The sequence below is a fragment of the Halteromyces radiatus genome (assembly GCF_025201355.1).
Source record: "Halteromyces radiatus strain CBS 162.75 chromosome Unknown BX664scaffold_1, whole genome shotgun sequence".
Taxonomy (NCBI): domain Eukaryota; kingdom Fungi; phylum Mucoromycota; class Mucoromycetes; order Mucorales; family Cunninghamellaceae; genus Halteromyces; species Halteromyces radiatus.
In genome coordinates, this window is record NW_026251687.1 from 1137348 (window position 1) to 1164977 (window position 27630).

At 34.1% G+C, this 27630-nt stretch overlaps 13 protein-coding genes across 13 annotated transcripts; 5 read left to right on the top strand and 8 right to left on the bottom strand.

The window, feature by feature from the left end:
* Positions 1-403: 403 nt before the first annotated feature.
* BX664DRAFT_319854 (2-dehydropantoate 2-reductase) lies at positions 404-1921 on the bottom strand. Its single transcript, XM_051543014.1, has 6 exons — positions 1694-1921; positions 1482-1637; positions 1262-1426; positions 942-1197; positions 675-884; positions 404-606 (listed from the first exon to the last, which is right to left on the bottom strand). Exons 1-6 carry the CDS (start codon positions 1854-1856, stop codon positions 438-440), a joined length of 1119 nt encoding a protein of 372 aa, XP_051404460.1. The 5' UTR covers positions 1857-1921; the 3' UTR covers positions 404-437.
* Positions 1922-2160: 239 nt separating this feature from the next.
* BX664DRAFT_288657 (uncharacterized protein) lies at positions 2161-4091 on the bottom strand. The gene is made up of 4 exons (XM_051541802.1): positions 3794-4091; positions 3486-3731; positions 3129-3411; positions 2161-3026 (listed from the first exon to the last, which is right to left on the bottom strand). The coding sequence occupies exons 1-4, from the start codon at positions 4070-4072 to the stop codon at positions 2200-2202; spliced, it is 1635 nt and encodes a 544-aa protein (XP_051404461.1). The 5' UTR covers positions 4073-4091; the 3' UTR covers positions 2161-2199.
* A 446-nt stretch (positions 4092-4537) lies between these two features.
* Positions 4538-6782, bottom strand: BX664DRAFT_363143 (Rho GTPase activation protein; the record flags this gene model as incomplete). Its single annotated transcript, XM_051548360.1, has 11 exons — positions 4538-4736; positions 4838-4943; positions 5047-5187; positions 5270-5477; positions 5561-5703; positions 5774-5891; positions 5950-6078; positions 6143-6262; positions 6341-6545; positions 6596-6708; positions 6768-6782. 11 exons carry the CDS (start codon positions 6780-6782, stop codon positions 4538-4540), a joined length of 1497 nt encoding a protein of 498 aa, XP_051404462.1.
* A 552-nt stretch (positions 6783-7334) lies between these two features.
* On the bottom strand, positions 7335-8995 carry BX664DRAFT_319859 (acyltransferase-domain-containing protein). Its single transcript, XM_051543015.1, has 4 exons — positions 8597-8995; positions 8254-8497; positions 8125-8180; positions 7335-8031 (listed from the first exon to the last, which is right to left on the bottom strand). The coding sequence occupies exons 1-4, from the start codon at positions 8957-8959 to the stop codon at positions 7498-7500; spliced, it is 1197 nt and encodes a 398-aa protein (XP_051404463.1). The 5' UTR covers positions 8960-8995; the 3' UTR covers positions 7335-7497.
* Positions 8996-9407: 412 nt separating this feature from the next.
* On the top strand, positions 9408-10725 carry BX664DRAFT_319861 (uncharacterized protein). The gene is made up of 5 exons (XM_051543016.1): positions 9408-9442; positions 9557-9704; positions 9781-9865; positions 9926-10062; positions 10171-10725. The coding sequence occupies exons 1-5, from the start codon at positions 9440-9442 to the stop codon at positions 10368-10370; spliced, it is 573 nt and encodes a 190-aa protein (XP_051404464.1). The 5' UTR covers positions 9408-9439; the 3' UTR covers positions 10371-10725.
* Positions 10726-11251: 526 nt separating this feature from the next.
* On the top strand, positions 11252-12303 carry BX664DRAFT_319864 (uncharacterized protein). The gene has a single exon (XM_051543017.1). The coding sequence runs from the start codon at positions 11286-11288 to the stop codon at positions 11979-11981; it is 696 nt and encodes a 231-aa protein (XP_051404465.1). The 5' UTR covers positions 11252-11285; the 3' UTR covers positions 11982-12303.
* A 26-nt stretch (positions 12304-12329) lies between these two features.
* On the top strand, positions 12330-14618 carry BX664DRAFT_319866 (26S protease regulatory subunit 7). Its single transcript, XM_051543018.1, has 10 exons — positions 12330-12448; positions 12563-12607; positions 12704-12741; positions 12836-12917; positions 13009-13100; positions 13170-13312; positions 13377-14001; positions 14083-14241; positions 14328-14405; positions 14504-14618. The coding sequence occupies exons 1-10, from the start codon at positions 12421-12423 to the stop codon at positions 14519-14521; spliced, it is 1308 nt and encodes a 435-aa protein (XP_051404466.1). The 5' UTR covers positions 12330-12420; the 3' UTR covers positions 14522-14618.
* Positions 14619-15431: 813 nt separating this feature from the next.
* BX664DRAFT_319867 (uncharacterized protein) lies at positions 15432-16402 on the top strand. Its single transcript, XM_051543019.1, has one exon. The coding sequence runs from the start codon at positions 15465-15467 to the stop codon at positions 16254-16256; it is 792 nt and encodes a 263-aa protein (XP_051404467.1). The 5' UTR covers positions 15432-15464; the 3' UTR covers positions 16257-16402.
* Positions 16403-17584, bottom strand: BX664DRAFT_319869 (uncharacterized protein). The gene is made up of 3 exons (XM_051543020.1): positions 17489-17584; positions 16758-17232; positions 16403-16678 (listed from the first exon to the last, which is right to left on the bottom strand). The coding sequence occupies exons 2-3, from the start codon at positions 17162-17164 to the stop codon at positions 16522-16524; spliced, it is 564 nt and encodes a 187-aa protein (XP_051404468.1). The 5' UTR covers positions 17165-17232; positions 17489-17584; the 3' UTR covers positions 16403-16521.
* A 613-nt stretch (positions 17585-18197) lies between these two features.
* BX664DRAFT_239481 (uncharacterized protein) lies at positions 18198-18596 on the bottom strand (the record flags this gene model as incomplete). Its single annotated transcript, XM_051540210.1, has 1 exon — positions 18198-18596. A coding segment is annotated over one exon (399 nt), but the record flags the coding sequence as incomplete, so codon positions are not given.
* Positions 18597-18677: 81 nt separating this feature from the next.
* Positions 18678-20759, bottom strand: BX664DRAFT_9253 (uncharacterized protein). Its single transcript, XM_051549797.1, has 3 exons — positions 20625-20759; positions 19790-20553; positions 18678-19700 (listed from the first exon to the last, which is right to left on the bottom strand). The coding sequence occupies exons 1-3, from the start codon at positions 20725-20727 to the stop codon at positions 18765-18767; spliced, it is 1803 nt and encodes a 600-aa protein (XP_051404470.1). The 5' UTR covers positions 20728-20759; the 3' UTR covers positions 18678-18764.
* A 327-nt stretch (positions 20760-21086) lies between these two features.
* Positions 21087-26078, top strand: BX664DRAFT_354405 (uncharacterized protein). Its single transcript, XM_051547742.1, has 10 exons — positions 21087-21272; positions 21349-22429; positions 22516-23044; positions 23187-23406; positions 23478-23745; positions 23824-24040; positions 24105-24182; positions 24269-24650; positions 24725-25022; positions 25101-26078. Exons 1-10 carry the CDS (start codon positions 21189-21191, stop codon positions 25985-25987), a joined length of 4044 nt encoding a protein of 1347 aa, XP_051404471.1. The 5' UTR covers positions 21087-21188; the 3' UTR covers positions 25988-26078.
* Positions 26079-26621: 543 nt separating this feature from the next.
* On the bottom strand, positions 26622-27570 carry BX664DRAFT_381545 (nucleotide-diphospho-sugar transferase; the record flags this gene model as incomplete). The annotated part of the gene is made up of 2 exons (XM_051548972.1): positions 26622-27462; positions 27558-27570. 2 exons carry the CDS (start codon positions 27568-27570, stop codon positions 26639-26641), a joined length of 837 nt encoding a protein of 278 aa, XP_051404472.1. The 3' UTR covers positions 26622-26638.
* Positions 27571-27630: the final 60 nt, after the last annotated feature.

Sequence of the window (27630 nt, forward strand, 5' to 3'; positions counted from 1 at the left end):
TCTTTTATACATTATTATTATATTTACTAGTGTTATTGTTATCATCCTTATATTTTTATTTCAGTCTATTCTGTACATTTAACTTTTTTTTTTTTTTGCATTTCTCCCGTTATATATATATATATATATATATATTACATAGCTTCTCAATAAAGTCTATCCATCAATGTTTGTTGTATTGTTACCCATTTCATCCATACTTTTATCCTTTTATTCAAAATATTTCCAAGCAGATGCTCTGCTATCTAATTTTTGGCCAAAAATGACTAAAAAAGATCTAACTAAATACGATTGTAATACTATCGTTCCATCCATTTGTATATTTCTTTATCATCATCCGTTCAAAACATTTCAATACAGTGATATAATCTTTGTACAACAACAATGAAAAACAACCACAAAGATAAATAAATAAAAACACTTTATTAAAAAGACATCTATAATTGTGATTTGCGATCTATCATAGTTTTGGCGTTAGTGGCACTCAAGAGATCATGCATGAGTTCCAAATGAGGTACATGTAACCCTTTTGCTTTGGCCCGTCGTAAAGGAGTACCTAGAATCACTTCAACTTCCATGGGTTGTTTTCTTTCAAGATCAAGTTGCCTTATAAAAAAAAAAAAAAACCAAAAGAAATGAGAAATAATATTATAATAAAAAGAGGATGTACTTACATAGAAGGCTTGTAATTCATAGCTGTGGCTTCAGTACGTTCAATCATGTCTTTCACTTGTTCATCCACATCAAAATCATATCCCATAGCGTTGGCTGCTAAAATGACTTCCTTCATGACACTTTTGACACTGGTTAAAGCTTCCTTGTTTGCCAATAATTCGGACGTATTCATTCCTGTCAAGGCACACACTGGTGAAAAAGAGGCATTCCTAAGAAGAATAATCAAAGTAAGTCCTTGTTTTTTTTCTTTTCTTTTCTAAATTTACCAAAACAATTTTTGCCAACGTATACGTTCTATATCATCCAAAGCCATGGCATCCACACCACCTTGAAGTAAAAGATCAATAAAGGATTGTTTTTGTATAGAGCTATCCACCTTGGAAGGTAAATAAGTACCAACTGCCAAGGATTCTTTGCCCACCATACTGATATGACCTGGACTTGTTTGAGAGGTACCAATATAAGCAACAATAGAAACCAAAGGATTATCTGGGAAGTTTTCAACAATAGGTTCTTCCACGCCTATACAAATAAAAATGCATGATCAACTATCGTGTATATATCCCTCTTTTTTTTTTCTCTCTACCTAGACCATTTTGAATGAGAACAATGGTAGTTTGACCAGGAGTTACTGCTGGAGCAATAATGTCTGCCACATTATATACTTCGGGTAATGCTTTCATAGTCACCAAGACATAATCAAAAGGAGCTCCATTATTGGCTTCTACTGCTTCGGATACTGTCTTGACCACTATATTCAAAAAGAAATTCAGTTTATTCTCTTTTTTATTTTTTTTTTGTTATACCATGATGAGGTTTGAAGTTCTCTTGACCAAACTTGACAGAGTTAATAGAGAAACCATTATCATTGACAACCGAATAATTGGAACGACAGACAGTTGTCACTTGGGCAGATTTCGATAGCCGCCAACTATAAATGGCACCAATAGCACCAGTACCAACTACAAAAAAAAAAAAATTTAAAAAAAAAAGAGAATGGAATGAAGAAATACATTACCAGTCAATACACTAGGAGACATGGTAGAATAAGTTCGACCAAAAGAAGAAGAAAAGAAAGGAGAACCGAGCTTCGGATATCCAAGTGAAGGGGTGATCTTTTGTATTGTCCAGTCACTGAACTTCCCACAGAGTGGGGTCCTTCTGCACAAAAGTCGATTCATATTCCGCCAGTAGAAAGACTGTTTTTTTTCGATTAGGTAAAAAGAAAAGACAAAAGATAACAAAAGGAAAAAGAAAGCGTAATCAAAGATTATTCTTTTTTTTTCTCTTGCTCTTATTTTTTTTCTAACTATTTTCCCACAATGACATCCTGCGGAGTACCAACACTGTATCGAATGAGTGATACAAACCAATTTCTGTAACAATGACTCAATTCGGTAATGACGTTTTCTATTGTCAGTATATGATCGAGAAGTTCCTTGAGTAAAAAAAAATCAAGTCTAAATCAGGAAATGGTCATCAAAATCATCATCATGCAAAAAAAAAAAGTTTTTTTATTTCAAATCATAATCCATACTTTTCTAAAACTATATTTTCTAATCTAGTATATTCATCCAATCGACGACTATAATCAGAAGTCATCAACAAATTAGGTTCACAAATTAATTGTAGAGAACCATCATCATCGTCTTGGTGGACCATATCATCAAATGAAATAGTGTCCGATAATAGTCCATACTTGGCAAGTAATGCTCCACCAAAAGATGCACCGTTAGATCCTTCTTTTTTCTTGTAAACTGGAATACCAAATACATCAGAAAGGACTTGTAAAATAGTATGATTCGCTGATGCACCACCTGTTGCCAATATACGTTGTAGTTGTCCTTGATTTGTTGTTCCACCCATCATACGTTCCAATCGAACTCTCATGGATAAAAACTGTGATTCAATTAAACATCGTATGTTGATACCTGATTTTTTACTGTTATTGTCCATTGTAAAGTCATCATCTAGTAATTCTCCATTGTTGAATCGATAAATACCTTTTGCAAAAGGAATGATTTCTTGCATCCAATAATAAAAGCCCATGTATTGTGACGTAGACGGTGTTGAAGTTAGCAAATCGTTGAATGTATCCCAATCATGCTCCGCGTAAATATCTCGGAAATGTTGTCGAGTTAATGATCCATTCTTGTAACATAACATGCCCATAAATGCAGAAGAGTCAGTAGGATGAGCCATCAGATGAGATTCTGTTGTCGTTTCTGCCTTTTTGAGAGATACAAGTACCGTGTCTGATGTTCCAAGAGATACAACGCAATCTCCATGTCTAAGATTCATTGAAACCAATGTAGCCGAATTATCCCCAGTGAAAGGCATGATTTGACAATCTACCAAAAAAAAAAAAAAAAAAAAAATCCCCGTTTGGTTAATGTCCTATTCTCAGTTTTTTCTTTCACCAATCGGCTTTTTTTCTTTTCTCTAGCTCGTACCTGAGTTGAATCCATAACGTTGCACATAGTACGTATTGATTGGCCCCAAAGGATGGACAATGTCAATAGGTTGTAATCCAAGTTTATCCCGCAATTCTTTTCCACCACAAAATTCAAGTAATTGATCTAACCAACGATGTTTCCGTATATCCATCATATTTGTTCCAGATGCTTCAGCTGCATCCATAGGTCCCAATTTACCCAAAAGTAAAGTAGTCATGAATGAACTAACCAATGTAATCCATACCGTATTCTTATATTGATCTTGATGATATTGATGGATCTACAAAAAAAAAAAAAAAAAAAAAAAAAAAAAGAGAATGAATCCATTTATTACTGTTACTATTATACCATTACCTTTGCTATTTGATTTCCAGTAAACCTTTCATATGCTTTCGATCCAGTCATTTGAGCCAGTATATCAGGTCCACCTACGAATGCTTCCAATTGTCGACACTGTACAGATGTACTTGAATCTTGCCAAATAGGTGATTGTTCAATAGCAAATCCACCATCAGTCAATTGTTCTACCAATGTTTTATTAAAGTCCAATTGTTTCAAAACGTGTGTTCCTTTTTCAGCCCAATACACGCTACCATGTTGCTAAAAAAAAAAAAGAATCAAATCTTAGTTCGTTATCTTTATTATTATAATTATTATTTTACCTGACCAGCACCGGAAATACCCATAATGTTGGATACATAAGGTGTTTTCGCCAATCGAGATAATAACATATCCATAGCTTGAACCCACATAAGAGGAGGTGAAGTGACAACATCATTCCCATGTGAAATGGCGCCATTATTGGTATGATATTCAGGAAGGTCACGTCCAAAGTTGACTGCATCTTCATACACAATGATATGGTTATCATTGATCACAGTACATTTCAATTGTTGTGTTGATAAATCTAGACCTAAAAAGTACTTTTCTGTCAAAGCCATGTTGAGATATGAAAAGAAGAAGAAGAAAAAAAATGAATAAAGGGTGACATTGAATTTTTATAGTTTGACGCTTCGGATTTTATTCCCAGACTATTTCCACCAGATACAACAAAATCACTAAAAAATATACAAAAAAAAAAAAAAAACATAAACAAAAAAAGTCAAGTGTGTATTGTTGTTGTGATTGTCCATTATTCTATTTTCAAATAGTAAAACGTCATATCATTGATCAGTCATCATATTGCCATATCCAACAAATCAGTCTTCCACACTACTAAAAAGTTTCATCTTTGATGGTAAACAGAATCAAAAGTTTTAATCAAGAAAAAAAAAAGGTCCAGGAACACTTATTAGGTGGGAATAAAAACAGAACGCTTATGAGAATATATATATAGAGATATAAAGAAGTAGATAATAGTAAAGAAGAATAAATAAGACTATCTAAAATATAAAAGTAGAAGAGAATCATTCGTCTTGTTCAAAAATCAATCGATAATGATCCAAAATAGTTTGTACCACTCGGACATGTAAGTGAGTATCTGCCAAACGATGTTGATTGGATGAATTGAGACTACCAGCGCTTAGATCACCCATTAATGTCATTCCAAAGATAGTTGCCAAATTGCTTGATCCCATTTTGTTGTATTGTTCATATTGACGTACTCTAAAAAACAAAAAGAAAAAGGAATAGAAAGAGAGAAAATGAGTATATACAACCTTGACTTGTTCATTCATTCTTTAAAAAAAAAGAAAAATCTGTCTTACCTGTTCAAATGACCCATAAGATATTTCAATGTAGCATAATGTGCATCTGGAAGATCGTTGATCACAGTATGTAAGCCTAGAATGCGCATCCTTTCGTCATCGATTCCTGTTGATAAACCGAAAAAAAAAGGGAAAATGGATCAGCTCTCTGTTGGTTATTATTCCGATTTGATATCATCCCAAATTAAACTAATAGTAATAATACTTACTTGCAGCAGTGATAAAATGATCATAAGCAGCTTGAGGGAATAAAGGACTAGGTAATTCACGGAACCAAAGTTTCAATACACCAGTAATATTGTTGACATCGGATCGGTATTCTTCGTCATCTAAATTCACTTGTTGACAGTCTATATATATATATATATATAAAAGAAGGTATTATTAGAGTTGGATATATTTGATCCTTTTGATGTTCTTTTTTTCCTTTACTTCTATTGAATTCTGCTTTGAGCTTTTGAATTTGAGTTCCAGTTCCAGATTCACGATAAATACCCATAGATTTAATTCCATATTTTTCCACTGCTTCAGCACATTTTTGAACAACTAAAGGTACTTCTTGATTATCTCGTTTCATCAATACATTAAGCTCAATACCAAATACGGGATTAGGATTCAAGATTTGATGCGCTGCCGTTGACTAAAATACAAATTAAAAAAAAAAAAATAAGATAAAAAAAAAAGAATTAGTCCATTTCATTTTACTGATTTCCTTTCTTTTACCATAATATATTCTTTGTAAGGAACATCACCACGTTGAATGATCCTGATACTACTTGTGCCACGTTGACCATTACATGACTTTATAAATTCCATCAAATCTAGATCTCTGTCCACTTTCTCTGCCAATGAGCGTAAACCAAGACCTAATAAAAAAAAAAAGGAAAAGAAAAGAGAGTGAGAAAGAATTGAGGAATGGTTTTATTATGACTTTACCACTATCATTATCCAACGCATAACCATCTGCTACCAGTGCACGTTCATAAATATAAGCATAACGAGCCAATTGATATTGTAAAGCCATACAACATTCATCCCCTACTGCTTTCAATCCCTTTGAAATAAATGTTAGTTAATCTATCACTTTGAATATATTTTACTTATTTACTTACCACCAACATTTCTGGTAAATGAGTAGAAAAATAATCTTGACGAGTAGTATTGACGATTTGTAACTGTTGTCGATAATGTTGATCTGCTGCACTAGCTTTGTTATGAGCCTCTTCTTCAGATCGATTCAACTAGGAAAAAAAAAAAAAGAAGAAAAGGTAATGTAAATATTTGTTATTTTTTTTTTTTTTTTACCTGATATTGTGTCTTATTCGTCTTGAAGAGACCTTTTTTGGGTATATGGTAAGGATCATTTGTTTTAAGTAAAATGGCTCGTTCCCATTCTTCACTAAGCATATCATACTTTTGTTTGCTCTATTAAAAAAAAAAAAGAAGTAAATGATCATTAAAGGTTTTTTATTTTTATTTTATTTATTTTATTTTATTTGTTACCTTTTCTAAAGATAATTCAGCATCAGTTAATATCTTTTCTTGTTTTGTACCAATATCCTTTGCTTGTTTTCTTGCTTTTTCAGTATCTTTGACCAATAATTGTAAATCATCTGCGACTTCTGTGATATCAGATGCAAATTTAATTCGCTGTTCTCCAATATTTTCATGTACCTTCAAAGTTGAAGTCCAGGCACTTCCGAATGTGCTATAAACCAATGTGTAAATAATTTAATATGGAAATGATCATTTATTTACCTTGATCTGGGATGAGTTTTGAACGATTCACTCATAGATTGAGCCAATTTTGTCATTTGTTTACCATATTCTTCTTCTAATAGAGCTCTCTTCTTCAAAAAGGTTGCAACATCCTATAATAATAATTATTAGTATTATATTTATTTAAAAATAAGAATAAAAAATATTATACCTTAGCAGCTTGCATATCTAACTTGACTTTATCCAAAAGGAATTGAAAACCATTCTAATAATAATAATAATAATAAAAATAGAGTTAAAATAACAATAAAGGAAAAAAGAAGTTTTTTTTCTTACATCTAGATCAACAAGACTTGATATAATGGTAGAATCATCTTGATTGTTATCGATACTATTTTCAGATGGTTGAGTATCTTCCAATAACATTTTATTTTGAAATACAGGAAAGAAAAAAAAAAAGAAAGAATGTAAAGGAGAGGAAGGGGGAATAAAATAATATATGAAAAAGGTATGAGGAGGGAAAAAGAAAAATGAAAAAGAAAAATAAAAAAAAAAAATAGGAGGAAATGACTTCCTGTATACAGTTTGTCCACTAATACATGACGGATTTTTAAAATAATACAAGAGAGAGAGAGACCAACCAATTGTGTAACCTATGGTATTGTAGCACACATACTTTTGTACTTATTAAGAAGACCTTGAACTTGTTAAGTAGAAAAGTTAGTAAAAAAGTAAAGAATCAACATCAAAAAACGTAATAAATATTGAAAGAAAAAAGGGGGTTTACTGACCAAATCATAATGGATCATCCTGCTGCATTTTGTAAATCACTTGCGTCTGTAAACATCATTGTTCTTAATAATTAATATAAGACGATTTTTTTTATTTTTTTTTTATCTTCAAAAGTTTTATACAATAATATAGAAATAAAAATACAGTAACTAATAATAATATCGAGCTAACAAATAAGTTGCTAAACGATAAATGATATACAATACAGGAATATAAGGAATCATATAAAGCCAAAGACCAAAAGATTCTTTGAAAGGATGATCAAGTCGAATAGGTACACGATAAGTATGAGCACCACTTCTACCTAATAAAGGAGATCCATCATGTACCCAACTATCGTCATCTTGATGATGATCAAATGAACTAAATCTACCTTCTTCATAAAATTGTTCCATTCGTCGATCCTTTTCCACCCATCGATCCATTATCCATTTCGAGAAGGCAACATCATCATCTAACGGAAGTTCACTAATACGATATCTACGCATATGTATATGAATTTGTTGAGGTCCACGTCCAGTAAAGATTTGTTTTAATCGTAATGTATCTTCAGGAATTTCTCCAGGTTGAATACCAGGATAACCAATAGTCAAATCATATATCCATTCTACACTATCACCTAATGTTGTTGTGCAAAGTTTCAATCCAGTAGATCTTGGTAATAATGTAAACAAATTGTCATCCTATAGTAATAACATACAATCGAGTCAAGTTCGTTTCTTCCGAAAAAATGATCATGTCATTTTTTTTTCCTTTTGTATCTCTCTCTCTCTTACCATGTTATTTTTCAAGGCATAAGCTTTAGATCGTTCACGCATTTCTTTAGATATAACTATATAAAAAAAAACATTAGCAAAATATCATGAAGAATTCTTTTTTTTTTTTTTTTTTGTTAGGAATTTTACCAGTGCCTTCAGGGAATAAGATGAGCCACATAGGTTGATGAGTCAATTTGGATTTTTCTAAATTTTGAATAATAGTATCCTTGTCATCTATTAATCTTCGTTTCATAAATATAAATCCAAACAATTGCATGCCAAGACCAAAGAAAGGTAAGTATTTGAGTTCATTCTTTAACATAATTTTCAATGATCCATGAGCTTTAGAAAGATATGCTATAAACCAAATATAGATCCAATCGGCATAAATCTATAATAAAAAAGAAGAAGTGTAATATATTGATATATTTTTTAATAAAAAAAGTTAGTCATGATGAAAATTATGGAAATATTATATAGATAGATATACCTGATGATTTGAGATAATGATGGTTCTATCCGGAAAATTCAATTCGCCGGTGGTAGTTGAATAACATTTTTTTTGTTGTTGTTGTTGTTTTTGATAAGCTTGCTTGACAATATGAGTAGAAGGAGGACAGGATTCATCGAAATAAAAAACCATCTGACTAGGTGCTAACCATTGAATAAGACCAATCAAGTTTTGTGACCAGTAACTGAGAATATGAGTCAGTTGTCTTTTATAAAGTTGTTTTGAGAAAGGCCAAATACATACAAAAGTTACCAAGGTAGCAAAACATACAATGGCAGCTTGAAACATGAGAACCGAAAGTACCAAGGTACATGCTATTATTTCCCGTAAAGTCCATGCCATTGAACTAAAAGGTATATTAGATACAAAAAAAAAAAATAAAGTATAAAGTGAGAAAGGGAAAAGAAAAAAAGAAAAAAAAAGAATCTTGATTGGTTTTTTTTTTTTCGCTCCGTATCACCAAAGAATTTTTTTGTATACTACCCACCCAGCATTTCAGTTTACTGCCAAAACGTAGTCACCTCTTACATAGTTAAAGATTTTTTTTTACTCATTTTGTTTTGATATTTTTTCCTCTTTTGATTTAAGAAAGTTTTCTCTCATTGAATTACATTTGACCCTTCTTTTTTTACATATTAAAGAATTAAGCTTTTTTTTTCCCTGTTGTGTTTGAGTAAGATGCCAAAAATGGAGAACGCTCGCCCTTCTTTCCATGCATTTCAATGTCAGCACAGGACACTTTTTTTTTTTTTTTTAGTGGGAGGCTTTTTTTTTTTTTTTTTTTTTAACTGTTCGATAGCAATCTCTCTCAGATCTATAAAGATGGTAATGGATCATATCAACTCTTTCATTATATATAAAAAAAAAGAAAACTTGTTTAAATATAATATTTATATACATTAACTGATCCTTTTTGTATATATATTTTTATGGATATAGCCAAATAATAAACGACATACTCTCAAAACAGTCAAAAAAAGGGAAGAACTCCACCCTTATTCACGAAAAGCACAACAACTATCACGGATTATGATGCGCAAAGAGAAATTGACTACTCGATCTACAATGACTACTAAAGATCTGTTAGGTAAAAAAAAAAAAAAGAAAAAAATAATGTCAATAAGATTAATGATCTTATTCTATATATATATATATTCAATTAGCTCAACGATGGATGTGGTTTCGATTTGCTATGGATGATACTCTTACTTGTACAACCAAAGATGATATGCATGATATGATATCTATGTAAGTTCAATGATTGGATAATAGTTTTGTCTTTCTTTGATACTAATCATTTTCTTTAAGGTACTTGGAACGAAATGATGATGAATTGGAAAAACTACAAAAGGATAGACAACTCACTAAAAGACCCAAATCTTCTCGAGAACATCTTCTTGAAGCAACAATCACTAGTGAAAAGGATGAATACAAATCTGGCATGGGTAAAAAAAAAAAAAAAAAAAAAAAAAAGAAAGAAAGATCGACAGGATGATGTATCATTTTCATATATATATATACTCACCTTTTATTATTATTATTATTATTGACAGAATTACCTGACTTGACAAATGGCAAAGTGGTCAAGTTACTACGTGAATGGGATGGTGATACAAACAGTATGACTAGAATTAAAACTATACGATTACATATGCGTACTCCTAAAGCAATTCAAGATATGATAACGGATGAAAACAAATCAAAGGATATAGAAATGAAGATCGATGATGATAGTTTAATGGATACCAAATAAAAATTATTTTTTATCTTATATGTTTATTTATTTGTTATGACTCAATGTTATCTTTTTTTATTTTTATTATGATCTTTATCTATGCAGTGATGATCAGTGATGAGCCGATGATGGTATGGTTACTCAAAATACGGAGAATGTTCCCCTTGTATCTTTTTGGATGTTTCGAGACAATGAGGACCACCATCTTTTTGTAACACAAAACAATTCTGTAGATGTTCAATTTAACCTGGATCTGAAAAAGAAACTATTATTGGTGTGTTTGTCTATTGATCGCAAATTACCATGATTATAATATTGGCTTATTTTACTCTTGAGATAAAAAGGATATTCCGAAAATGGTTTTAACCCCCCTTGTTTCTCATCTATCTTACATCATCTGTTACTGTTTTTTGTTAGCTAGACACATGGCCATAATTCAAAAAAATTATTATTATTATTATTATTTTTATTCATCATACTATTTTTTTTTTTGATGATAAAAAAAATGACACATGGTCATTGCATGAACTGAACTAGCAAAGAAAAAAAAAAAGAGAGAGATGTAATCAAAAAAAAAAAAAAGGGGAACAAAAAGATCGGCGTCAAAAGTGACAAGTATGCTTGTTGAATTTCGAAGAAAAAAAAAACTTTGAACGTTCAACGTGTTGAAAGTATGATATGTATGTGTTGCACGTACCGATGATTGGTGGTACCACACGTTATATTTATAAAGTTTTCATATGTACCCCCAACTTTAGCAGTGGTGCCTTGATATATCTAAAAAAGAGTCTTGCCCATCATTTTGGCATGATGAATTTGAAACACCGGGTGCTTTCTTTTTTTTTTAAATGATCCTCTTTTTTTTTTTTTTTTTTTTTTTCCTTCATTCCATTCTTCTTTTTCATTTTATTAATTAATCAACATCTATTCAATATGACAAGTGTTCATCCTGATTCTATTACATCAGAAAGATTACCTTTAACCATGGATAATTTAAAGAAAAAGACGCTCGATTCTGGTATATCATCTACTGATGATGTATTAGAACGTTATTGTCAAGATATATTATTACAATCTAGTTCAACAACACCAAAAAGACGAAAACAACGATCTACTCTATCATCCGAACACTCACGTCGTCAAAGTGGTAGCATCAAATCATCTACAAGTAGAGATAATACTGTCATGGCATCCCCACGTTTACTACCTTTCCCGTATCACAATGACTCTCTTTTTTTGCCTACTGTGGAACAACATCGTCAATTGGAACGAGCGAAATCAGTGGCTTCCACTTCATCCATGTCTTTTACCGCTAATCGTCGTCAGAGCAATAATAATAGTACTATCCATTCTACTCTTTCATCATCATCATCATCACCACCTCTTCCAAGACGACAATCAAGTGCTCCACCAACCATATCAAAACGTCGCAAAGTGGTCCATCAATCTGATCTTCCATCATCACAAGTACCTACTCAAACATTACCCAAGAAAAAACATCTCTCTTCACCTAAACCATTTACAAAAGCTTGGTTTGAACGAATATGGAAGTTGATGAAAAAATCATCACAGCGTCATAGATCATCTGTACCTTCTCCTCCCTCTGTTATGGTCATGGTGATGCCTTAAAGAAAGTTATTAGTATCATACGTAGTTAGTTTTATATGTTTATTCCTTCAATATGTCTTTTCATTAGCAACTTTCCATTCTTTTCATTTCCTTTCTTTTTTTTTTTTTTTGTTAATTTCTTCTTAATCATTTTATTTTATATCATCATTCTCTTTTCAATTATTTATATGATATGTTATTTCTTTTGTAATACATTATGCCTCCCTCCTGACTTCTCAATAAAAAAAAAAAAGTGTACCCATTTTCAGACAACTGCACTCTTGATCCTTCCAATTTTTTCATCCTCCGAAACCTTTTCAAAACCATGACGTTTCCCTTTTATTCTACGCGTGCGTAGGCGCTCATTTTTTTTTTTATTCTTTTCTTTCACTTTATTTACTGTTGATCGATTTCCTTTCAACGACTCACCTTCATATAAACTATAACAAATACAAATACAATGCCACCTAAAGCTGACTGGGAAAAATGTAATGTATACTCTTTGTTTCTTTTATTCACTTTTTGAGAAGGAAAGACTATTTTCTTTGTTTTTTTTTTCTGTGCTCATATCCTTCTCTTTTCTTTTTTTGACAATCCTCTAGACGATAAGCCTATCGAAGACAACGAAAAGGATGAAAAAATTGTTGGTAAGATATTATATTCTTTATATAGACTTTAAATCGTACATTGAACAAACTCATAGTAACCTGATCAATCTTTTTTTTTTTGTTTATATTTTATAGCTTTAGATGAAGGCGATATCAAACTACTCAAAACATATGTAAACTTAACTATATTCGTCATGGACTTTAATTCAACAAACAAACAACTATACTAATATATATATATATTTTATTCATCGGGGATGTTTATAGGGGCAAGGACCTTACGCCAAAGAACTCAAACTTTTAGAACAAGACATTAAAGATACTCAAAAACGTGTCAACGAAAAGATTGGTAAGCATTGCAATTGAAAAGATATCGTTATGTGCAAGTGGAAACAACGATTTTCTTAACCCTTTTCTTTTTTTCATTTTCATTTCTATAGGTGTTAAGGAATCTGATACTGGTTTGGCTGCACCTAATCTTTGGGATATTCCAGCAGATAAACAACGAATGCAAGAAGAACAACCATTGCAGGTAAAAAAAAAAAAAAAATTGGATGAATAAAACAACGAATTGACTTACCTATTGATGATATATCTCAAGGTGGCTCGTTGTACTAAAATCATTCAAGGTGGTGACAACGAAGATGCAAAGTATATTATCAACGTTAAACAAATCGCAAAATTTGTGGTGGAATTAGTACGACATGTATCTCCTACTGATATTGAAGAAGGCATGCGTGTTGGGTAAGTGCATATGAAGAGAGAAATGAAAAGATGAAAACTGAACAAATTTTTTTTCTTTGTCTAGTGTGGATCGTACAAAATATCAAATTCAAGTCCCTTTACCTCCCAAGATCGATCCTTCTGTGACTATGATGCAAGTGGAAGAAAAACCGGATGTGACATATAGCGATGTAGGTGGTTGCAAAGAACAAATTGAACGATTACGTGAAGTAGTAGAATTACCATTGTTACAACCTGAACGCTTTGTGAACCTTGGTATTGATCCTCCAAAAGGTGTATTGCTCTATGGTCCTCCTGGTACAGGCAAAACTCTATGTGCAAGAGCCGTGGCCAATCGGACAGATGCTACTTTTATTCGGGTAATTGGTTCAGAATTGGTACAAAAATATGTAGGTGAAGGTGCTCGTATGGTTCGGGAACTCTTTGAAATGGCTCGTACAAAGAAGGCTTGTATCATCTTCTTTGATGAAGTGGACGCTATTGGTGGTGCTCGATTTGACGATGGTGCTGGTGGTGATAATGAAGTACAACGTACCATGTTGGAATTGATTAATCAATTGGATGGTTTTGATCCTCGTGGTAATATCAAGGTACTAATGGCTACTAATCGACCCGATACTTTGGATCCTGCTTTATTACGACCTGGTCGTTTAGATCGTCGTGTAGAGTTTGGTCTACCTGATTTGGAGGTAAGTAAAAAAAAAAAAAAAATATACAAAAAAAAAAAAAATAATGATTATAATCTAACTATTTATTTATTTTGACAACAGGGTCGTGCACATATTCTCAAGATTCATGCAAAGAGTATGAGCGTGGAACGTGATATCCGTTATGAATTGATTGCAAGATTGTGTCCCAATGCTACTGGTGCCGAATTACGAAGTGTTTGTACGGAAGCTGGTATGTTTGCCATTCGTGCTAGAAGAAAGGTAAGCAAAAAAAAAAAAAAAGAAACCGTTCCTAGTAGTTAGAATAATTTGATATTCATCTATTTTATTGAAATGATGATTTATAGGTTGCTAGTGAAAAAGACTTTTTGGAATCTGTCAACAAAGTCATCAAGGGATACCAGAAATTCTCCAGTACTCCAAAGGTAGGAGCCAAAAAAAAAAAAAGATCAACGGTCATTTATATTTACAATAGAATCAATACTAATGGTTACATTTCTGTTTCTCTTTTTGTATTTAATAGTATCTCATGTGGAATTAGTTTTAGTTTTTCTTTTATTATATATACATACATCTTTTTTGTTTTTTTTTTCTTTGTGATATACATCCAGAATAAAATAGTTTTCCTTTTTCACTCTTTTCTTCAGGACTTTAATCTTTAGCGATGATATATGACAAGTAATAATAACTAGAGATGAACAATGTCAATATGCTGAACTTTACCAGGTAATTCATTTTTATTAGTCATTGTCACTTGATAAGGTATGATGATAGATTTAGTCTTTAAAATGAGATTTCAATCATTGATTAGAGTTATTTAGGGCTGTAGACCTGCCTTTTTTTTTTTTTTTTTTTTTGGATTTTACAGCCAAAATTTTCAAACTCCTCAGCCAAATTTTAGCTGTAAAAATAAATCGTCGAGGGTACAGCAGGCAATTTTTTGAAAAATCGATGAAATCTTTTGGTGTTTATTGCACATTACGTGGCAAGGTAAGCAAGAAAATAGCATTAGATGAAATTAAACTACTTTTTGAAGAGGAATCCAATGGTGGAAATTTTATTGGATGATGATCATTATTGAATGAGGGATGATTGAATTGACTCTTAGTTTTTAACTTACTCTATAAATTGAGAGATAACATGTACCTTGTCATTAATATAATTGAAAGAGAATGATTTCATCCATGTTTAGGATAAGTTTAGTGTAATGATGATCATTTTTGGGTGATTTGTAAACAGTGGTGGATGACTGAATAGAAGAATTCTGATGAATTTATGGATAACAGGAGAAGCATTTTATTGGCTAATTTTTGTCTATTTGATTTTTTTTTTTTTCACCGTGGATGAAAATTCTCAACCCCTATTCTTGTGACAGCCATAAAGGCTCGCACTTTCAAAACAAACGTTTTTTTTTTTTTTTTTTTTTTTTTTTTTTTTTTCGTTTTTCTTTTTTTTTTTTTTATATTCCACACATATACATAATCATGTCCAAAAGTATTGGAGCTCTTGGATTAAAAGGAAAACAAGACTGGAAAACATCTATCTACAGCTTTTCACGCAACACACGCAACAATATATTATGGGAAAAGGATGGATCAGCTAAAACGACGTTGAAACATTTCTTCCAATCACATCTTACCTCCACACCCACATTTCATCATTCACCACTCAAAGTATCGATTCAAATGTTCTACTATGCTGACCCTACCTTTGGTAAAGTACAACTACACAACTTGGCTCCATTGGAAAAGCTACTTCGATCACTGTATCCCAACAAATATGTGGATCTTCGCCTGATCCGTGTCCATTATCCTTATATGAATGCTGAAATCCTCGCACAATACTTGACGATCAATGCTGAACGGTCCGGCTGGTCCACACTCACACGTAAATTCATGAAGGGTGTTCCTATGGTCAAGGCTCCTTTACCTCACAATATGCCATTTGCCGTGCAATGGAATAGTCTTTTACCTCAAGTCGCTAATGGTCAACTCACTTCGGCCATTCAAGGGGTTAAGTATGAAGTTTCTGGTCGTCTTGGTAGAAGAAAGGGTGCTTCCCGTACTCAGGTGCTTCGCAAGTCTTTGGGTACCTTCCAATTCACTTCTCACAAGTCTCTTGTCGATGTCGGTCGTCACACTTTTGCCAACAAGAATGGTAGTATTACTGTCAAGGTCTGGATTGCTTCTGCTCTCTTTGGTGTTAATGCTCTGGCTAAGAAATTGGCTACTTCTTCCTCTACTCCTAATGCTGTTTCCAATGCTATCAAGAAATGATTCCTTCTTTTTCAATCATCAAGCTTTTGTTTAGTTTAGAATATATCAAGAATAGACTAGTATAGTATAATTTTTATATAGAATTGTTTATTCTTTTTTTTTTATTTGGATTGTGTACAAATGTGTAATAAAAAAAAACATGTGATCACTATATAACAATGAAGGGATGATATGAATAAAGTGTATGAATGAAAAAGGGAAATATTGATAAAATAATAATAATAATAAATGTGTATAGAGGAAGGGAAAAAAAAATAGAGGGTAACTATATCGAGTTATTGTTGCTGTTGTTATTATTAGTGGCAGTGATAGTAGTAGTAGTTGTTGTTGTACTAAAAGAGCTACATAATCTATCTATTTGTTGAACCAAAGTCATATGTTTGAGTTGATGTTGGAATGATTCAAAAGTTTCGTTCATTTGTCTAAAAAAAAAAAAAAAAAAGGAGTGATAGAATAAAAGATATTCAGTGAGTAAGGGAAACATGAATCTGAATGACTTACTGTTTTATATGTTGAGGAATAGTAGGATCGTGATCTAGTCGTATAGAGCAAGGCAGGTCAGGATAATGGTAAGGAATCAAAAGTTCTATTGAACCGCAAGTCAAACTGTCGAATAAAAGACAAGTACAAGTATCGGTCATAGTTGTCTTTTGAATATGGTCTTTATAGGCACGGTCTAGTTGATCCAGCTCTAAATCACGTATTGCTTTTTGAATCGATTCAGGTTCCAAATCTAGTGTAGCTTCGTCACCAAAAAGGACAGTGTGAGGAACAGTATGACTATGAGGCGTACCTTTCAAAGGTAATGTATGTGCAAATTGACATTCTTGTCCAGCTCTACAGTTTCCTTGAGTAAAGAAGCGACATTGTGAAGGGAAACGTTTGGTATGTGAAGTGGTGGCATACATGAAGTGATTATATATATATAAAAAAAAAGATAGAGACTTCTTTTTTTGGGAAGCAAGTGAAAGAATTACTGTTGAGAAAAAAAGGTTGGGTCAGCAAAAATGAAAATGAGCCTACAAAATAGAAATGGGACGGTTAGTATGAAAGTCACACAAGTGAAAATGGATTCATCTTGCCAAATTGGGTCAAACATGCACTTACCAGATATCTCCAAATAAGAGAGCCTTCAAATCCTACATTTTTTTTTTTTTTTTTTTTTTTTTTTTTTTTTTTTTTTTTTTTTTTTTTTTTTTTTTTTTTTTTTTTTTTTTTTTTTTTTTACTTACAACGCAAGCATTTAACCGTCGCGGATGTTTGTTATCCGGATTATTGATCCAACCGAGAGAACACCGAAGGTCGAGATCCACTTTTGATAAAGTTCAGAGCCAGAGAATGGATGTTACGAGCTGCGTTATGATCCCGTTGCCATACACGTCCACAACTTGTGCATGATTGGACGGCATGCAATTTAGATTCACCAACTTTTATGTTTTCCAAGGACTTAGTACCACAATTGCTGCAAACTTGACTAGTGAGATATTCATCGATGTTAGCCACTATCAATCTTCCTTGTTGTTCTGCCTTGCGAAGAAGCTTCCGAAAAATATTTGCTAGACCATGGATTTTCCCTCTGAACATGCGTCTTCCAAATGATCCATCCCCTATACATACGACAGTGGTTATATTGCTTGGTGTTTGACTGAAAGGAAGCTTTTTCCACTTGTTCCTAAAAAAAAAAAAAAAAAAAAAAAAAAAAGGTGTTTGTCTATCTGTCCTCGATCCTACCAAAAAAAAAAAAAAAAAAAAAAAAAAAAAGACTACTTACAATTTTGATTCCTTTGCTGTAGATGGAGGCTGTTCATCAGATGAGGATGGTGGTAGTTGATCGTCAAAAGAGGATGGCGGTGGTGGACGTCTTCTTTTTCTTCGTGTCGTTCCATCTGTTCTAGTTCGAGCCATGACAACTGCTTCACTTGGATGATGATCAGGATCCGGATTGTATTTCTTGCCGCCATTAACGAAGATATTGATCCTTTCGTCTTGTACCTTTTGTTTCCCGATGTAATTGAGGAATCGCAGCCGTTGTATTTCAGTGCCATAGAATTGGACCAATTGGGGTAAAACATCAAGTAATCCTTCAATATACAATTGTATACCATCCATACTGCTTGTTTTGGGCGACGGTATTGAAGATTCAAGTCGATCGATATTTTGAGATTGTTTCGTTTCACAAATAGTGTTGTTCGTTTTCTTATATCCCGCTTTCACGTAATACTCTGCTGAGGAAAACTTTCGTACCTGGTGTCGTTCGGAAGGATCGCTATTGTCGACAGCCACGAAGACTTCAGTAACCCCAGGGTCTACCCCCCATACCTTGCATTCTTGCATATCTTCACTGGTAATATCGTCAATCGAAAGAGAAGGCAATCGGTCTTGATTCACTATTTTTTTGAAGGGAAAGGAGGTTGCATAGCCATCTGTCGTAAAACTGTTTTCGAAAATTCCATGTCTAGTTCAATGAAACAAAACCAGATTAGTACTAGATCATTCTTCTCCTTTTTCTTACCTTTTAAGCTTCCGCAAGTCAAACATATTAAAATTCGGATGAGGCTGGTTTGGTGGGATCGGTGTAGAAGATGGACTAGCCAAACGTCCTAGACCAAAATGTTTTAGTATTGTTCCAAGAGATTGATGATCGATGTGTATATATTTGCGTGTGAGTCCTGGAATGGGTATGATAGTGAATAGTCTTGCTTGCTGCTTTGTCAGATATACTGGTGGTGCAAATCTTCCTTCGCGAATCTCTGTTTGTGCTGTAGTAATGGCGTTTTGTATATGCATAATAGATTCAGCGCTGAAGCCAGCAGGTAATTTCTCTGGAATAAATCGTACACCTTCATTGATAATATTTGTAATAGCGCGAGTCAACGATGAGCGGCGGCGATGGTCTAATCGTGTCCATTCAGGCAATCCAGATAAAAGATGATATGTCCACGTTTGTTTTGCTTCATTCTGAGGTATGGCCGGTAGTTCAGAGTCTATTTGATTCCATTGTTCCATCTTGCGTAAGATATCAAACATGACAGGTAAGAAAAATTCTGGGTAGGAAGAGATTGTTGCAGTCGTAATAGATTTCGCTGAATGTACAGGATTTGGTGTTTCAAGGTCCAGTTGTGTCATACCTATACTTCCTACACTTGAGGCTGGAGACGGGATGTCCATTGACTCCGGGAGTGGGTCTGTCGATGAGCTAGCTATAGACGAGCCACGAGATGCTTGTACACTTCGACGTCGAGCTTCTTCCGTAGTAATCAATTCATGTATATTGTTCCATTCGGTACTTGCTTCATCCATGATGGTCAACAGTGATTCATTGAGCTTGTCGTCAATAGCTGGATCGTATTCAATTTCTGGCCAAACTGGAGGGAACTTGTCATCATTGACGGTGGATTGGTAAACAAAGTGAGCAAACTGCATAGCATGATTTTGTGCCAGTTCCTACACACGAGGAAAAAAAAAAAAAAAGGGATGAGAAGGAGAAGATTTTTGTACTGATTTGCCTTTACTGTTCTTGTAGATATACTTACAGGAATCATGCGTCGAAGGCGGCCTTGTAAATATGCTATATAGAATCCATCAAAATTTTCGACAACATGAGAAAGGAGATGAGTTGAATAGGTTTGTGCTGTTGAGGATAGAACACCACTGAAAGCAATTGGAGATCGACCAATAGGGGAGGACACCTTTTCACATCGTGCCAGAGGAAATTGCTGGATAAATCGACGAAACACAAAATTGATATTATCACGTGTTGCAGCATCGAAAGTCGACTGATTGGTGAATTTGCCACCTAGTAGTAACTGGAAGATACCATAGAAGAAAGCTTGTTGAAAGAAACATGAGAGCAAAGGTAACCCGGCATCAAGACGATATGTGAAGAAATATAATAAAAAGAGATGACCCTTGATCACAAGTTGGCGATTGAAGTCCACAACAGTTTCCACACCTTGAACAAACTGAGTCTTTTCGTCATCGGTCATATCTAGGAGTAAACCATACAGACCATGTTTGATCGTGTGAGTTCGGAGAGGAGCACCAGAAAGTTCTTGGTTCTTGACCTTTTGTCGTTTTTTCTGATCGGGACATAAATTACTTGAGGAGCGTGAATGAGTTTTTGCCAATTCATGACGCCCAGCAGCGATACATGTGGGACACGGTTTGCGATTTGGGTTTTCTAGTTGAAGAGCTTCTTGTCGACCTTGGTTGGCAGTTTGCTTTTCTTTCTTTTCGTCCTTAGACTGGCGTCGTTTGGTAGTCTGTTTAGAAATAGCTTTTTTCTGTCGCTTGTTCGCTACCAAATAATGGGAAAATTATTAAATGATATTAGCTGATTCAGAAAGAGAATTATAAAAAGTAACATACCTGGTTGTTCATCGTCTGTATCAGCATCTTGCTCTTGTTGCAGTAATTTTTGTTGTTTTTGTAGTTTTTTATTTCTGATGAAATTTTGTACGGTACGTGCCATGATAGATATAAAGATAAGAGGAAAAAAAAAAAGACTGATGTTAAGAAAAAAAAAAAAAAAAAAAAAAAAAAAAAAAAAAAAAAAAAAAAAAAAAAAAAAAAACTGAAATACAGCATGATCTTGGACTCACTTTTTTGCGGAGTTGGCCCACATTGAAAAACTTGACCCAATTAAAATTCATTTGACCCATTTCCATTTTGGTGACCTATGTTTATGCCTAATTTTCATCGACTGTGAAAGAATTAAAAAATAAGAAAAAAAAAAAAACGAGGCAACACAAACAAATTTAGGTGTTGAATCTATTTTTCAGTCTCCGGACTTTTATTTCAATTGGTGAAATCAATTCCTTTGGTCTTTTTACTTCTTTTTCTCATTTTTTTTTTCCTTCTTTTTTCTCTTCCCCCCACCATTTCCTTATTTCTTCATCATCATTGATTTTTTCTGTTTGTTTCCTTTAATTCATGTCGCATGGTCTCGAAACATTGGAACAACAGTCAGCTCCTGAAAGCACAAGAGGACTTTTTGACGTGTATCCTGATAAAAAGGTAAGCAAAGAGCTTGAAGATAGAAAAAAAAAAAAACAATATTGACTAGATGTTTTCATATTTTTCCTATTTTTAGGTTCAAACAGGCATCCTCCAATCAAGCACTTCCACTGATAGACATCGATCTTTAGATTCTTCTGGAAGACCTTCTCGTCAATCTTTTCAATCGCCGGCGTCACGTAACAACAACAACAACAACAACAACAACAGTAAGGCTCATCAACGATCACGATCAGCTAGTGCTTCAGATATGGGTTATTTTGGAACAAGACGAAACCATTCAGGACTTCAAACATTGACTGAAGAAGGTGGGCATCAGGAACAAGAAAATCATATCAACAACTTCAGCAAAAGCAGACGTACATCAACAACAACAACAACAACAACAACAACAACAATATCTGGTAGAAGGGAAAGTGTTACTATGGATTCCTTGAAAGATATGATTAATTCATTAAAAGCAATACCACCAACGACTTCTGTATCAACTTCTTCACTTTCAACCTCTGCAACAAATGGTACAGGAAGAAGATATGGTCATCGGAAACAACAATCCATGTCTTCCTTGTCTTCTGGTCAACAACAATCTCAACATTCCAATATACGTCGGTCGTACAACGATGGGAACAAAACAAGTGATATGCATTCGGTATTGCAAAATACGGTCCAGGAACTCCGATCGATTCCTTTCTCATCCTCTGATAAAGTAACAGCACCTCGTCCTTCTTCTTCCTCATCTTATAGACGTTTTGGAAATCATAGTAGCAATAGCAACAGTGGTAGTGATGATGATATGGTGGCAAGAGATGATGCTTTGGCCGAAGCGGAAGCTAAATTGATGGGTTCTTTTATGACAACTGGGATCAGCAATAATAAACATCATTCTTCTATTACTCGACGCCGTTCTTCTGACTCATCTACTGATTTACCTTTGACACTTCACAAACGAACATCTTTACAACAACTAGCTACTCTATCTGAAGAAACAGGTCCTCTTACTGATCGATTGACAGCCAGTCGTTCCTTTTCTGCTCTTTCAAAACGAACTCAATTCAACAAGCCCTTGGATCTTTATTCTACTGATGAAGGTAGTAAGCGTAAATCTCTAGGTCACTCTCGACGATCTTCTCGTAACGTAGATATGGATTGGCGATTACGTAAGTTATACAAAAAAAAAAGAATTCAATTATATATATATCTATATGTATGTTTTCTAACCTCCTGATCATTCACATCATCGTAGCTGCACCTTCACAACCAATAGCGCAACCAACTTCACCAAGACAGTCATTTCAATTGGTACCTTTTACACCTACGCGTGTTAATTTTGCTCGAGATGATGCTAATCCTCATCAACGACGACCTCTATTTATTGCTCATCTACCTTTCAGCGCTTTGACACCTTTGTTTCGCACCCGTCAACTAGTACGTGGAATGTTACGTGTCAACAAACGCAACCGTAGTGATGCCTATGTATTTTGTGAAGAATTGGATGCTGATATCTATATTTGTGGATCAAGGGATCGGAACCGTGCTTTGGAAGGTGATGTGGTGGCGGTACGATTAGTGGATGTGGACAAGGTATTGCAAGAAAAACGGGAAAAGGAACAAATTAAAATGTCCCGAAACGCTAGTCGGGTGCGATTACCGGATGAAGAAGATGAAAATGAAATCATATTTGGTGGTGATGAAGAAGTGGAAGTGATCAAACCAAAATATTGTGGTGTCGTTGTCGCTATTATGGAACGTGCTCAAAATCAAGTTTTCTCTGGGTAAGACTAAAAAAAAAAAAAAAAAAAAAAAAAAAAAACCATCTTACATGAAAAAAAAGGGTACTAATGTTTGTTTGTAACATGTTCGGATCTTAATATGTGTGTTACCTTTGTGTTTCATTAAAATTATATATTCATTTAGAACTCTGACACTTATTCGACCCAACAACAAACGTGCACAAGAAGAAGATGAAAAGAAAAATCAACAAGGTGCTGATTCTGCTTCATTCAAGAAAGATACACCTCGTATAGTTTGGTTCAAGGCTACTGACAAACGTGTACCATTGATTGCTATTCCTATTGAACAAGCTCCTGATGATTTCGTGGAAAATAGTCAAAAGTATGCTACTAGACTGTTTGTGGTAAGAATCCTCATTCATTTATTTTAAACATTTTGATATTGATCTTTTTTTTTTTTTTTAAAAATTCTTAGGGCTCTATCAAACGCTGGCCAATTACATCTTTACATCCTTTTGGAACTTTAGAAAAGGAACTTGGTTCGGTGTATGAACTCTCCACACAAACCAAGGCCATCTATGCTGATAACAATATTACTGATACCGATTTTTCTGAAGCTGTTTACAATTGTTTACCTCCTGGTGATTTCGAAGCTTCTGTGGACAACAATACCTCAACTACTAATAAACGACGTGATTTTACTGGCGTGCGATGTTTTACGATCGATCCCAAGGGTTCAAATGGTAATCTATTTCATATACTCCTCAAAAAAAAAAAAAAAAAAAAAAAACTTATACCTCCCTTTTTTTTTTTTTTTGTAGTTTTGGACGATGCATTATCCATTGAAAAACTGGAGGATGGTTCTTATCAGGTGGGAGTGCATATTAGCGATGTTTCCTACTTTATCAAGCCGCATTCTGCATTGGATAAGGAAGCCCGTACAAGAGGTGTTAGAGTAGATCTGCTCCATTCTCATGTTCCTATGGTACCTGAAGTGATGACCGAAAAATTGACAAATTTGATACCCAACCATACTAGGTAAATGATACTCGAATTTTTAAATACTTTGTATCTAATACTATTTCTCTTTGTTTTTTGTTAGATTCGCATTCTCTGTTGTTTGGAAAATGACAATGCAAGGCAAGGTATTGGATACTTGGTATGGCAAATCAACCATCAGGTAAATCAATATCATCAATATCGTCATACAACGTTAATTACACTGTATGATGAGGCTGATGAATGTTTTTTTTTCTTATATGACAGATCATGTGCGCAATTGACGATAGAGGATGCCCAACATGTAGTGAAAGGAGGAAGTTTGGATAACAACAATGGGGTTATATCGGAAAAATATCGACAAGATATTGAAAATGATATTCGCTTGTTAAATACACTCGCCACTGAACTATACAACCTTCGTAGTCAGACTGGAATATTGACTCTATTACGTGATGAATTGACATACGATTTTGATCCCGAGTTCACTCCTTTGAATGTCTCGGTGCTTACCAAACCCATCCAAACTCATCGTATCATTAAGGAATTCTTACTCTTGGCAAATACAAGTGTTGCTCAACGGATTTCTAGTCGATTACCTGAACAAGCATTACTTCGTCGTCATGCTACTCCAGTAGACAGAAAAATTGTAAGGAAAAAATAATCAAATAACTTTAGTTGACCATCCATCTCATCTTTTTCTTTTTCTTTCTATTTTTCTAGCGCGCATTACAACAATTCTGTTCTCGTCAATTGGGTGTACAAGTAGATATTGGTAGTGCTGGTCATTTGGAAAAATCTGTTCAAGCTATTGCTGATCCCAAGCTACGCAAATTAGTTTCTGTGATTGTCCTCAAGACTTTACATGTACCCAAATACTTTTGTGCTGGTACTTATGATATTGCAAAATACTCTCATTATGCTCTGAATGTCCCTTTGTTTACTCATTTCACGGCTCCAAGTCGTCGATTTGCTGATATCTTGGTTCATCGTCAATTAGAATATGCACTATCATCAGAAGGTATATCTTTTTTTTTTTAAAAAAAAAAAAAAGAAGCGTGGGATCGATCAGTATTGACCTATATTTATATGATTATAGATGCTCCATTTTATTTGGACCGCGACACTGTACAAAAACTAACCCAACATTGCAATGTGAAGAAGGAAGCGGCTCATTATGCTCGTGAACAAAGTAGTCTGTTATTCTTGGGCGTCCATCTCAACAAACTGGCGAAGCAAAATGGAAAATCGGTGGTATATCGTGAAGCGACTGTTGTTGCTGTATGCGAAGGTCATTTAGATGTGATGGTTCCGGAACTGAATATGGAAAAACGTGTACACCTGGCAAATTTACCTGTTTGGCGATCAGATTACAATGAAAACAAGCAAACATTGACCATGTATTGGCGCAAGGGCGTAGACACCTCCACTGGAAAACAGCGACATTGGTCCATTTTGGATGATGACGACGATGATGATGACAGCGATTACTTGGATGAAGAATTGTTATTGGAAGAAATGCTTCAGACAGGTGCTTTAACCAAGGATGATGATGATGAAGAAGAAGAAGAAGAAGAAAAAGTGTCTTCATCACTGATATTGGATAGAAACGACAATGTCAGCTGCCTACAACACAATGATCAACAACAATCAGTATTAAGGGATTTGGAGGATAATAAGGAACAAACAGTCATAGGATTATCTATTTTGGAACAACATGCAAGAAAAGCAATGCCTGTGGACACACCTGATATTTCACCAACTGTCACCTCTTCTACGAAAAAATTACGCCCTGAATCCACCCAATCTACATCGGCCAAACGAGCTTCTTTGGTTCGTGCAAGACTTTCAGACAGTACAGCTTATAGCACAGAACAAGGATACCAAACCATCAAGGCTTTGGACAAGATTCGTGTGGCTCTCGTGATTGATATGGTACGAACTCCTCCTTTGATCCGTATTCTAGCTGTCAACCCATTTGCATAATCCTTTCTTTTTTTTCTTCTTCTTCTTTTTTATATATCTTATTTATTCCCTCTTACTTTATATTATACTTGATTCTTGATTTTTATTTTACATGAATGAATAAAACAATGTTTTATCTATTATCTTTCTGTATAAATATGCATGCTCTCACGTTCTGAAAAAAAAAAAAGAAAACTGATATGTATGACCATTTTGTTTAAACGGACTAGTCTCTAATTTTCAATTCGATGGCATCATTTTTTTTTCTCTTCAGTATGATTGAAATATTGATAGTCGTTTCATTCATCACATATCATCCAATCAGCTCATCATCCTGTCATCAATCATATGATACTTAGAAAAAAAAATCTTCTAGGATCAATAATATCCAGTCGAATAAGATGATTATGATACATGCATTCTCCCCTACCAAAAAAATAAAGACTAAAATAAAGGTTTGTTGATATGGTGTACAAACATTTATTTCATAAATGAATTCAATAACTACAGGGTATGGCAACATAAAAATAATCTATTCTGTCACTATCTATAAAAAAAGGGATGAGAGAGGAAAAAAAAAAAAAAAAAAAAAAGGGAAGTAGAGTTTGTTCAACAATGCTTGTAAAAAAAAAAAAAAAAAAAAAAAAAAAAAAAAGAGCTTGTACTATCATCTTATTTGTCCAAATTTCCAGTAGTAAGAGTTGTTGTGCTAAAATAATGATGAGCGTCAATATAGGATTGGAGACCACCAACATCGATACGACCAGAAATAGGAAAAGTATGAACAGGTAATCGAGGATAGAGGTAGGCCAATGCTTTCCCAGTGGCATCATAGTGATCCAAACCAAGTTGTTTCTGTTTGCAGTCAGCCAAAAAATCACGGATCAGAGTAATAGCCAAAGGATCCAAAAGATAAAAACAAGGACAAGCTTGACGAGCCGTCGTTTCATGAGCCGATGGTTTTTCCAAAAACGATCGAATGACACCTTGTTCATTCGTTTCCACAATACCGACCTTGGGCACCGTGTTGTCATCCACAGTATAGGTTGTCACTAAACACGCCCCCTGTTGCTTTTGTCCCATGAACTTGTCCAAATCGAAATCCTTCAAGAATAAAGTGTCCCCGCCAATCACAAGCACCGAGCTGTTGTTCTTGTTCTTAAAGATATGATCAATGCCAAATAAGATATCAGGTACAGCACCCAGTCGAGTGTCGTTTGTCGTTGTGCCATCATTGATAATGTGATCCAAAGGAATATCATGTCGTTCCGCCCACTTTGCAAATTCATTCGCGCTGGCTTCATTCGTCACTACATAAATATCTTCTTGTTTGCTGAATCCACTCTCTGTCAACTTATCAAGCCAATGAGTAATAAGACAATCACGTCCACCAAGTGGTAAAAGTGCTTTGGGTACACCGAGGAGATGATGATAGGTCTCATTGTTTATCAAGTCCTTTTGCAAGCGTGTTCCATAGCCCGCACCAAGAATAAGCGCTAACGTGATGTGTAAAGAGAAGACTAGTTAGTTTACATGACAACCAATGTTTGCTGATATAAGAGATATAGTTTTATCTTCATCTCAATATTACCTTTGACAACCATTAGTATTTATTGGAAAGAAAAGCATCCAAAAAGAAATTAAGCTATTGCCTCCAAGTTAGG